Source organism: Mandrillus leucophaeus, unplaced genomic scaffold (genome assembly GCF_000951045.1).
Source record: "Mandrillus leucophaeus isolate KB7577 unplaced genomic scaffold, Mleu.le_1.0 Scaffold221, whole genome shotgun sequence".
In the NCBI taxonomy this organism is placed as follows: domain Eukaryota; kingdom Metazoa; phylum Chordata; class Mammalia; order Primates; family Cercopithecidae; genus Mandrillus; species Mandrillus leucophaeus.
In genome coordinates, this window is record NW_012102266.1 from 710,756 (window position 1) to 723,988 (window position 13,233).

Sequence of the window (13,233 nt, forward strand, 5' to 3'; positions counted from 1 at the left end):
ATTGTAAAGTTACAAAAATAGACTAGGGTCACTCTATAGAAGTCATGAATCTAAGGCTAAGGAATTTCAAATTCATTCATTAGGTTGTGAAAGGCAATAAAGTTTTCTGATATGAAGGTTAGGATCACATCTCAGGAAGCTGAATCTTAGTAATATGTGAATACATTAGAAAGATGAGGTAGCAAAGGAGAGGACACCAGTTAAGTGGATACTGCAAGAGTCCAAGCCAAGAGGAATAACAGAAGAAAGAATAGATGGTTGAGATAGCTTTCTCAGATGAAGAATGAATAGAATTTGGCCACTGATTATGGAAGTAACTAAGGGGAGAAAGAGTTAAAGATGGCTCAGATGTCTCAACTAAAGGCCTTGTGGCAATAATGGTGCCAATGACAGAAATAGAGATGTCTGAAGGAGCAGGTTTATAACCTGGCCCTCCCCTCTATTCTATCCAGGCACAATTTCCAGAGAAGTAAGTATGTATGTAAATGTTATTGATTCCAAAGGCTTATTAGTCACAAGGCGTCTGTATTCTTGTTACTCTGGCAATCCTTAAAATTTTAGCAGGTGGCCCAAATATTTATTGCCTTCAAAGAGGTAACTTTGCATATTTATTGCCCCATTAGCCTTTTAATTCCAAAGAAACTCCTGAATTGCCCACTTAGTGGAAAAACCGTGTCTCCATGCCAAAGTTTAATAATATACAGTAGACCTTTTCCTCTGGTTCAAAAATCAAAACAAAAACAAAAAATACATATGCATTTTTGGCCATATCAAAACATGCTTGATCTTTTTATAATGAAATGAAATATAAGTAATTTCCCCTAACTCATATAATTTTACCCAACTCAACATCTCTATGAAGTAGACAGTCTAATTATCACATAAAATTCTCAATCAGTGGGCAAGTGGTATATGTTTAATGCAGTCTCTTTCAACTTGTAAAAATATAAAATTCTATTAGGGTTATATTGGTTATTTTCTTGATTACAAGCATAAGCTATAAATGTGCTAACATGCTGGGAATATGACAGTGAACTAAATAGACAAGATCTCATTATCTACAAACAGAAGAAAGAGACATAGGGTAGAGAGTTACATTTTGAAAAGTTTTATGAATAAAATTAAGGAAGGCAAAGGGTAATAAGTCCAGGCAGTGGTTGTGCTTACAATTTTAAGAAATGTTATCAGAAAGGCTTCACTGAACCCTGATACATGAGTGGAGAACTAAGAAGAAAGGGAGGCAGCCATGTGGCTGCTCTGGAGAACTTTCCAGGTAGAAATCAAAGGAAAGGCAAAGTCCCCAAAGTGAGTGTTTGTCTTCTATGTTTGAGTTTCAACAAAGAGGCAATGAATCTGGAGCGCAGTTGGTAAGAAGGGAATGACAGGCTATAGGGACAGAGGCTAGAACATGCAGAATTTGGTGGGCTGTGGTGTGGGCTGGGGATTTTACAGGGTGAACCAGGAAGCTCTTGGAAGGTTCTGAGTAAAGAAGCCAGGCGATTTGCTTTGTTTCAAATGAATCTCCCTGACTCTAATTTGAAAATGGGCTATAGGACGCAAAGGCTAAAAAAGAAAGATTATTTAAGAGGCTACGGTAATAATCCAGATGAGAGGTGTTGGTAGCTTAGTCCAAAGAACTAGCAGGACAATTACTGAGAAGTAATCAGATTCTGGATGTATTTTGAAGGTGGAGTCAACAGCTGATGAATTGAATGTGGACTATGAGAAACAGAGAACACCCAAAGATAATTCTTTGGCTTTTGGTTGTCCCACTAGAAGGATGCAGCTTCATTTACTGTCATAGGAAGACTTCAGTGGCAACACTTTTGGGGCTGTGGTAGTCATTTCTGCATGTGTGTACCAGAATAAAGTCTCACTTATGTGGATATGGGTACATTTCAAAATATAGAATATTCTTTTATAAAAATTTACCTGATACTTTATTGAAAGTCTCATCCAGTATCAAAAAACATTCTAAACACTTTGAATATGCATGCAGCACCTGTTTTGAATCAAGTTTCACTGATAATCTATGCATAATAATATTTTACTAAGATAACTACTATATCCAGTCATTTACTTATTTGATATATATCAAGAGCCTAATATATACCAAGCACTGTCAAATGCATGAAGAATCCCATTATAAGCAAAAACAGATATGGTTCCTCACCTCTCAAGGAGCTTACAGCCTAATGAAGTATATATCTAACAGATGAACAAATGTGCATTTATGAAGGAGGTGGTGCCACTAAAATGATTAATAGAGAGATTGACCCACAGAGAATGCTTTCTTTAGAACATGACTATTGAGGTGGTATATGAACTTTGAGCAGGAGGAGATAATTAAACTAAGCTTAAAAAGTAAGTATACTCCAAGTAGAGGAACAATATGTATTTAGGTCCTGCAGTGTGAAGGAACATGGTACATTTTAAGTTCTCAGGTATATGTACATGATGCACAGGTTTGTTACATAGGTAAATGTGTGCCATCGTGGTTTGCTGCACCTATCACCTAAGTATTAAGCCCAACATGCATTAGCTATTTTTCCTGATGCTCTCCCTCCCCACCTCCTCCCCACCGGGCCCCAGTATAAGCTGTTGCCCTCCCTATTTCCATGTGCTTTCACTGGAACATGGTACTTTGGAAACACTGTAGGAACTCTAGTGCTGAGAATGAAAGGGGGCACGAAATGAAGTATGGCTAAAGAGATAAGGTGGGGACAGATAATCCCGGGCCAGCCCAGAAGTAAGTTGAGTAAAGTTAGCTAGAAGAACTCTTCCATGTTTCTGGCAGAGCACTGTAATTAATGACATGGGCTTTGGATTTGGACAGACTTGGCTTTGATCATGGATTCAGGCACTTATTAGCTGTGTGAGCTTTGGCAATCATCATCTCTAAAGTAATATAATTGCCTTCCATCTTTAGGTGGGAGCAGAAGTCTTTGGCCTCAATGTGCTAAGCCAGTGCAAAATTCTTCAATAAATCTGGACTTCAATAAATCTCCAGATTTAGCAAGGTCAGAAAATGGTCACGGGATTATGCTATTAATAGGTATATTTAAAATGATTATTTCCCAGATAATTTAGATATTGTATAATATCTTAGACTTGGGGCTAAATTTTCCTAAAACCATACACAGTAATGCAAGGGTTAGTTTACTTTTGGTTGGAATCCACAAAGAAAATGGAATTATTTGTAAACTTTAAGAAAAAAAGCCTATGTTTTGTGTGTGTGTATAAAAATACGGTATCTTCATTTATATAACAAAATACTCTAAGGCACCACTAAATATTTGTACAAAAGAACAACTTTTATTATTTGCAGTGAATGGCATCATAGGATTATGTCTACATACTTCATAAATAAAAAGGACAAAGATACACAAGTGTAGACCACCTTTCAGGCCAAAAATAAAAATGATGGCTTTCTAGCAACTCAAATGCAACTTCCTAGTGCCACACTGACTTAGACTGAACAGGGACTGTCACATCTGTTATGTGGGAGGGCTACTCAGAGTGTGACCTGTGCACTCGCTGCCACTTGATGAACTCTTTTTACTACTGATTTGTATCCAGATAAGTAGCTGGTGCTAGAATGTAAATCAGCTACATCATTAAGCACACAGTTTACTTCAGCTTTTTTTCACGTCAAGACTCTTTCAATGAAGGAAGCAATGTCCTATATTCTGGCATAGATCCCTAACTCATCACAGACCACACTTCAGTAGTAAGATCATTTATTGAGCAGTTAATGCAAAATGCATATTTAATGGAGAGAAATTTACTATGCACACTAAAGTAAATTCTAGATGGTTTAAAGTGTTAAACAGTGAGAGAAAGATGAAGACACATACACACACACACACAATATAAGACAACAATACAAAAATGTGTTCCCCTAATTTTAGAATGAGAAATTACTTGTAATTGCAAAAACCTCCATAAGAAATTATAAAAGTATGAAATTTGATGATTAAAAAATGTACAAGTTATAAACATTAAAAATCAAGATTAAACTAATGATTAGAACTAGGAAAATCTTTACAATATACTTAATGAAAATAGAATGACATTAATATTGAATAAACTCCTGAAAAATGAATCTCTGTTAGTTTCAGTTTTCTCGTCTGTAAAATGACAATCATACAATACTTAGCTCAAGATTTTTTATGCAGTTGAATTAGATCTGAATACACAGCATTTAGCAAAATACCTGCTAATAAAAGACACTGTTGTTTTTATTAGAAACTCTTTGGCAACTCAACATAAAATATGGGATTTTGCAAGTTTAAAAATATTGTGTAATTGTGCAGTAGAGTTCACAAGTTTCGGTGGTCTAAAATCTGCACATTCCAAAGAACTATTTAGTCCTTGCCTGACTCCTTGGAAGTAACCTCTAAGTCCTTGGGATATCCCTCCAAAGTATCTTTGACAGGAATATCTTTGTTTAGCTGGAGGCCTTCTACCACCATGGCTTTTGCTAACAATGTGATTTATGGTGGGGACTAGGGCCAGGTTAACCTCAGGAGGGAATGGAGACTTGAAGGTTTGCCTTGTAGGAAGTCAACCAAGCCTACATGATCAAACTCCAGTAAAATCCCTGGATATCAAGGCTCAGTATAGCTTCTTGGGTTGCCAATACTTTGTGCATGATTTCACACATTGTTGTTGGGAGAATTAAGTACTGTCTGCACAACTCCACTGGGACAGAATAACTGGAAGCTTGAGCCTGGTGTCTCCTGGACTCTGGCCTATGTGACTTTTTCCCTTGATGATTTTAATCTATATCCTTCCATGGTAATAAACTGTAACCATGAGCAAAACCACTTTGCTGAGTTTTCTGAGTGATGCTAGCAAATCAACCCAGATTAGTCTTAGGGACTCTTCCCTCAAAGCACAGCAATCTAATAACAATTAATATATTCATAAGTTTTGGCCTAAAATGAAAGTAAAATTCCTTTCTTTAACAAACTGTTGTTCACAAAGATCATATAAAATATAGTGGATATAATAAATATGTGCATATATATATGAATTCAATAAAATGTCAATTTCATGAAAAATTTCTAAGTATTTTCATTCACAAAATAAAGTTTTAGACTTCATCACATTAAATTATGAAGATCCCAATTATATTTGATGAGTATGTGTTAATTCAGCACTACCAGTAAAAATATTTCTTGTCAAAAATTTTAGTTACCAGAAAAATAATAACTCCTGGCCGGGCATGGTGGCTCACGCCTGTAATCCCAGCACTTTGGAAGGCCGAGGTGGGCGGATAACGAGATCAGGAGTTCGAGACCAACCTGACCAACATACTGAAACCTGGTCTCTACTAAAAACAAAAAAAAATTAGCCAGGTGTGGTGGCGCACGCCTGTAATCCCAGCTATTCAGGAGACTGAGGCAGGAGAATTGCTTGAACCCAGAAGGTGGAGGTTGCAGTGAGCAGAGATGGAGCCACTACACTCCAGCCTGGGCTACAGAGGGAGACTCCATCTCAAAAAAATAATAATTCCTACTGTTATTGTTTAGGAAGCAAAATTGTTCTGAAACAATTTTAAAATGCTGGCTTAAATAATTTATTTCTTCTCTCTTACTGTAGATCTTAATTTACACTTTTCTATATAATTGTATATATTTTTAAGTTGATAATTTGCCAAAGGAAAAAGTCAATACATTTTTGCTGACTTTGTTTTAGATTCTTTTGCACTAGTAAGAGACAAATTGTTGGTTCTCTTTATTTACTCAAATTTTCATCCCCAAGAGTCATTTTTTTAAATACTTAGTGGACTGTATTGATTTTTCTAGCTTTATGTGAACTTGTTCTGAGAATTTCTAGAAATCAAATTCAAGTCAACAAACATAAATACATTCATTTAAAATCTGTTTAGAAACATTTTATATATGATTATAAAAGTATTCTTGCAAAGTTTACATGGAATCATTCTGTCATTCTAAGATTGTGAGTTGCAGAATTACATGATATCATAGTTCATTATGAGTTTCTAGAAGATAGTCTTCACGTATATAATTTAACACAAAAAAAGAAAGAAGGAAATCCAAAAAGAAAAAGAAAAATATAGGATTAAAGAGTTTCACTTAAGTAGCTAACTCTTAATCATACCTCTAAATAAAAGGGCTCTGCATATATGTGTGTGTGTGTGTGTACGTGTGCATGCACAATGGCATGCACATAGAATCTGTAGATATCATTATTTAACATCCATGAAGACTTTCTCCACTGGAGAGATTATGAGCATATGGACATTTTTTCTTGTATTCTTCTTTCTTTATTTCTTCTTACATTGTGCCGTATATCTTATAATGGATGATGATGATGTAATTCATACAGATAAATTTCTTCCTACTTGTTTTTTATAAACATGACATTATTCTGACTGCTGTTGCTTCTCACTGTCTAGCATCAGGAAAACACCAGCCACTACTTTTGAGACAAATATTGCTTACTTTTGAGACAAATATTGCTTACTGCTATGGAGAATTTCAGTAAAGGAGTAGTTTAACATATATCACATCCTGGTCCTAGTCCATCAAGTATTACACATACCTTTGGCACATCTCTATTGCTTTTGGGTACAGCTCTATAAAAGTCAAATAAAATAATATTTTCGTACCATTTGAGCTATTCCAATCTTAGCTCCTGGTCATAAACCAACATTTCTACTACATAAAGCTGAAGTGGCTTTTCCTTAAATTACCTCATTTAGTTTTTGGTTTAAATAGTTGTAGCTCCATGGTCAACAGTTTAGATGTTAATAAATTAACTTGTATTGCACTTGATTCCTTTAGTGTTTCTCCTACATTTTAGAATACAATGAAGATTGAAGAAATTAATTTTGCATATCTGGTTTTAAACATACTGGTTTAAAAATATACTTCTTAAAAGTAAACTATTCAGGGTACCTGACAAAATTATTTAAAATCTGTTTACAAAAATATATACTGTTTTTATATCAAGGTGTTACTGCATAGCTCAAGAGCAAAAATCATAATTATTCATAAATCTGTATTTTATGAGAATTCTATTTATGAAAACACATATCTTTATAAAATTATTTATTAATAAGATTTTCTTGCCTCTAGACATTATTCTCAGCATTTTTCCTTCAAATGATGCCTATAATTTTTCATAGGTTTTGTGACTAAACTGAAAATACCTTTCAATTATCAGAATTGTTTTGGAATTAAGAATCTATAGCCTATCATTCTTAGAATGAAATATTAAACAAGGTTAGTGCACTGCATACTTTCCCTAAAGGATGAGGATGTTAAAGTATATTTATCTTTTTTTATTTTTATTTTTTATTTTATTTTATTTTTGAGATGGAGTCTCGCTCTGTCACCCAGGCTGGAGTGCAGTGGTGCGATTTCGGCTCACTGCAAGCTCTGCCTCCTGGGTTCACGCCATTCTCCTGCCACAGCCTCCCGAGTAGCTGGGACAACAGGCGCCCACCACCATGCCTAATTTTTTGTATTTTTAGTAGAGACAGGGTTTCACCATTCACATGATGGTCTCAATCTCCTGACCTCGTGATCTGCCCGCCTTGGCCTCCCAAAGTGCTGGGATTACAGGCGTGAGCCACCACGCCTGGCTCTTTTTTTAAAATTAACAAATTAACTCCTCATATTCTTGGTCAGTTGACTGAAGAGTGAAAGCCTATATGGGAGAATCTGAAAGGACACTTGACCCTTGAACAACATGGGTTTGAACTGTGTAGGTCACTTAGAGGCAATTTTTTAAACACTAAACAAGGATCAAAACTGCAGTGTTTGCAGGTTGCTAAACTTGCATATATAGAGGACAAACTTCTCAAATAAGTGGGTTCCACAGAACCAATTGCTGGACTTGGATATGCTTGGGTTTGGGGATATGCAGAGACCCAGGAACCAATCCCTTGGCAAATACCAAAGGGCAACTGTATATCTATACATTTAAAAATGGTGACATCAAAAATCAATTACTTGAAAATTACTAGGATAGTAGATTTTAAGTTCTCAACACAAAAACTGCTATGTATGTGAGGTAATGCTTATGTTAATTTGCTCAGTTTTGCCATTCCACAATGTATACACATTTCAAAACATTTGTATGGAGTAAATTTTGATCAATTAAAAAAATTAAAAATCAATTGGTATTGGTATTTTTCTGTTTCTTAGGCTGGGTTATGGATACATTTCTACATTTAATTTTTGATAATTCAATGAGCTGTGTAATTAGGATCTGATCACTTGTGTTTACTTGAATAACTTTTTAAATCAACTACTGTCATGTCCGATGTAAATTGTTTCTTCTAATCTTTCTTTTACCAATCAAATTCCACTGCCAACTAAACTTTACTCAACTGCCTACAGACTCCAGGAATATAATGAAAATGAAGTGAGCTGGGTGTACCATACTAGGGTGTTGTGGCCTCTGATGAACTGAGAAAGATGGGTCTAATTTAAAGGGTACAGATGCTACCCAGCTCCCAGGAATGGTTGCCATATGGGACAGGGTTGAGTGTTACCAGGTCTGCAAATCTTACTTTTATGTCAAATTTATACTTTTTTAATGTTGGCAACTAATTGAATTTTTCAAACACTGAAGGCCAAACTAAATATGTCTTTAACTAAAGAGCCGTCCCTCCATAAAGATCACCTCCCTAGTAGGGCCTCACTAAATCTGAGTCCAATTAAAATACTTGCATTTATACTGCTGATACTGCCAGCAATTAGGGAAGCCTGCATTCGAAATTAAGTCTGATTCCCTAACCTGTGCCATTTCTTTTTTTTTTTTTTTTTTTTTGAGATACAGTCTTGCTCTGTCGCCAGGCTGGACTGCAGTGGCATAATCTTGGCTCACTGCAACCTCTACCTCCTGGGTTCATGTGATTCTCCTGCCTCAGCTTCCCTAGTAGCTGGGACTACAGGCGCATACCGCCACACCCAACTAATTTTTGTATTTTTAGTAGAGACAGGGTTCCATGTTGGCCAGGATGGTCTTGATCTCTTGAGCTCGTGATCCACCTGCCTCAGCCTCCCAAAGTGCTGATATTACAGGCATGAGCCACCATGCCAGGCCGCCATTTCTACTTTAATAAACTTCCTAAAAATATGATCATAGCTTTATGTAATTTGAATCCTAAACTAATCCCAAAACAAAGGTATTATCCCAATTCACTGATGAGGAATCTAGGCCAGAAGATAACAGATAACTTAATGGAACAGTTTGTTAATGTTATGGAACAATCTGACCTGAGTTGAATGGCTTGAGTTCAAACCCCTCGCTTCAACAATTACCATTTTAATAATTTCAGGAGGGTAAATTCTCTATATTTCAGTATTTTTCCTATAAAATGGGTATACTAATAACACATCACAAAATTGTTGTGAATATATACAAAGCACTTAAAAGCATGTCTGGCAAATATTAATAGTAAGTACTATGTAAGTGTTGCTATTACTAATTATTGCTATTAATTTCAGTGAAATGAAAATTAGAACAATAACTACTTCTTTGGGTTTGTATTAAATGAACTAATCTATTGAAAATGTTTATAACTGTTCCTGAGACATAGTTAATATTCAATACATGTTAATTATATGTCTAATTTCATTGTCTTTCAAGTACATTACATCTAAATCATGTGGGTTAATTCCTTCACTTGTGCCTGGTAATAACAAATATAGGTAGTACCAGAGGCTGGAATTACTTTCATTTGTACTGAGTGAATGTTTGAAAAGTTTATAGTCATAGTCTATAATAGTTTATAATCATAGTCTCATGATTATGGAAATATTTGTATCATTTAAAAATCTGTAGTGAAATCAATCATGCACTATGTAATGACTGTCTTGCTAAGGATTTTAATAATGTAATAAGATTTTATTCAAAGAAGCAGGAATAGTTGCAACACTCAAAAGACATTCTTTAAATGTATTCGGTCTTCACCCCTTCTTTTCTCCCTAGTTTTTCAAAAACTTGAAACCCAGAAAAAAATCAAAAGATATCCAGGTAATTCAGTAACTCAAATTACAAAGTTATATGTTAACATATTTAACATAGCCATGATTTTTACTTACTTGTGACCCATTTCATGAGCAATTGTAAAAGCAAGATTCAAGCCATTGTCTTCAGCAATAATACATTTTCTCTTTTCACTACACATTCCACTCAAGTAAGCTATACCTAAAAAATACAAACATTAATTATTATATGTCTGAATATGCAAAATTTTTAGTAGTTATTAGCTGAGAATATGCAAATTTTTTACTAGTTACTCGCTGCAGGGATGAAAATGGCAGTTGTCATGACTAAAATGTCAGTATTAATCTGTGAAATCTAGCCCTAATAAATGAAATTTTAGGGACAAGTGTATATGTATAAGCCAGGCAAAACACTGTTCATATCATTTTCATTTTCATATTTTAGATAAAATTATTTTACCAATTATCAAATTCCAAAGGAATAATATAAGAATATATGTTATAAATACCAATTTCATCATGTAAGACAAATGAATAGTTACAACTTAGAAAATGTAATAAAACAGCAATGATTAATTTAAATATATTCAATTATTGTGAAGAACATAGTTTTGAAAAAATATTAATGCAAAATAAACTACATATAAGGCAGTCTTGAACTTACATTTATATTTTGAATTGATACAATTGTGAAATTATATTTATGAAATACTATTTTAATATGGCATAGAGCTATCTGTCATATTTGAAATACCAGAAATATTTTATTTGAAAATTTCTTGGCAAAATGGTATGTTGCATAGTATATGATACTGAAATATTAATTAACATAAAATTTTAGCAAGATATTTGATCTTTTGGTTTAAATTATCAGTAAAAAGGGAAATATTTAAACTCCTTAATATTCTTTAGTCAAATATTTATGTTCTGTTTTACTAATTAAGACATATACTTGAATAATCATTTCAGAAAATGAATTGTTACCAAGTATAAGTTATAATGTTATTTTCAAATAACAAAAGTTATTTTAATATCAATTATTTTTGATACATTATATGTTCTGTATTTCCCATATCCTTATAAAATAAATTTTAAACTCATTTTATAGATGAAGATATTTAGGCCTAGGAAGTTCTGATTTAGCAAAGATCACATAATTACTAAACATGATGGAATGGGGATTTAATTTCACCTTTGAATCCATCTGCTGGATATATATTTTGTTTCTGAAAAAAAATTTAATGCAGAGCTTGCCCTAATTAAAGATGGTCAACTGACTGCTTGTGACTTTTCTCTCTCTCCAGAAACAAAATATAATTTAAATAAATTATTTTAATAAAATGTTAAAAGAATCACCTTGCCCATGTTTGGGAAAGTTAGAAGATTCAGGGAAGAATATGAACAGATTTAGTGAAAGCTACAGCCTAAATGTCAAGAGGAAGATTTTTGATGAGAAGAGAACTTCTGAATTGGTGGAACTCCAGAAAGTCTCAAGACTGAGGCACACATAGTCTAGGGAGAAGCAATGAATGAGGGTTGAAAATGGAGATTAGCTGAAACTATATCTGAAGTTCTAAACAACTCATTTAAACCTTCGGGCAGAATGTCAAGGCCTGGTATCCACAGTCCTATCAGGAAAGTAGAGATGTAATCTTTAAGCAAAAGGTAGAATAAACATATTATTTTAAGAAATATGACTACATGAAGAAATAGCAAAAAGATGAAATACACATATGGATGTAGTGTTTTTTTATATCTTTACAAATTAAAATATATTTTATAGAAATTTATCATCTATAAATAGATGAAATGACTCCTTAATGAATGTGTGGTTAGGTGGATGGATGGATGAATAGACAGATGATAAGCCCAGTTACTTCATTTGGCTTATTAAGGTAACTGAAATTACTTCAAAGTTAAATCAAGAAAAAATAGGACAGAAAGATGAAGGTAAGGATACACAGAGAGGGACTGGGGAAGGGAGAAGAGGAGGGGAGAAGCAGGAAAATCATATTTTTAAATTATAGTTCTATTAAACAACAGATGAAATAAAAACTTTTTAAAATTTGATTTACACATAACAACATGAATTTTAAGAAAGCTAAATCATATTAATACAACAAAGAGTGGAAAATGAAGATTTTGAGATAATTAATTTTGTATTATAATCAAATGGAAGAAGACAGGAAGAAAGAAAAGAAGGAAGGAGGATAAAAGAAAATATCTCCTCTAAATAGAGTATTAAAAGTTATAGCATTTGAAAATAAAATAATACTTTGAGATTAAATGTCCCCCCCAAAATACTAAATCAAGTTCACTATAATTAGCATGCTGCTACCATTGATTAGTATAAATTTTCTCTTAAGATTCCCATATATTTTGCCACTTTTTTCACCACAGCTAAAACAGTCCCATCACCCTGTTCAGATTTAAAACTCAGCTAACATGGGTTATCATCATGTCATATACTTGTTTGTCACATGGCCTAGGACATATACAATTCAGTCACTTTAATGAGTTTTGCATGTCTTCTCCAGTATCCATTCTAATCTCATACTTTCCCCACATAAAAATAGTACTGCCACTTGTTTCCAATTCTTATTTCTTCTAATTTGCATTGGCTAGGATTTCGAACGTACTATTGAAATATATGGGCAATACTGATCTCCTTATTTTTCCTTCTGAGTTTAATAGGAATGTTTACAGTTTCACAGTTGCATATGATGTTTGCTGAAGGTATTCATAGAATACCTTACCAACTTAAGGAAATAACTTTCTGATATCATTGCATGTCTGAGTGAAGAAGGAGGCAACATGATTTGATATATAGGTCAAAGGTGAATGGAAGTTTATTAGTAATATTTGGGAAACGATCCACAGATTGAAATAGCCACTTAGGGAAATATGGAAGCGCTGAATAAGTACTACAGGAGTGCTTAATGTAATGAGTCAGAAAACATGTTGCTTCAGCTGAGGACGGAGTGCATGAGTTTGGAGTAGCACTAACATAGTACTCAGTTGAGTGATATTCAACCTAGTGGCTGAAACAAAGACGAGTACATTTAGATTCAATTTAGGCTGAAGTTTTGTAGATCACATGTGGAGGAAGACCAAAGGTATAAAAGCTGTCAGTGAAGTTGAAAGTGAAAGAAGGCATAACACTTACAGGGATCTATGGGGGATGAGTAAAAAAGTAAGGTTAGAGGGAGCCTGATAATTTGAGAAAAGAATACAGTAGTAA

At 34.0% G+C, this 13,233-nt stretch overlaps 1 protein-coding gene across 1 annotated transcript in view; it reads right to left on the reverse strand.

Annotated features, from left to right (window-relative positions):
• Nucleotides 1-13,233, reverse strand: part of ADAMTS19 (ADAM metallopeptidase with thrombospondin type 1 motif, 19) — a 293,732-nt gene that overhangs the window by 135,942 nt on the left and 144,557 nt on the right. Inside the window, exon 9 of the mRNA XM_011981215.1 lies at nucleotides 10,089-10,194. Coding sequence (XP_011836605.1) covers nucleotides 10,089-10,194 — 106 coding nt within the window. The remainder of the gene's footprint in view (nucleotides 1-10,088; nucleotides 10,195-13,233) is intronic.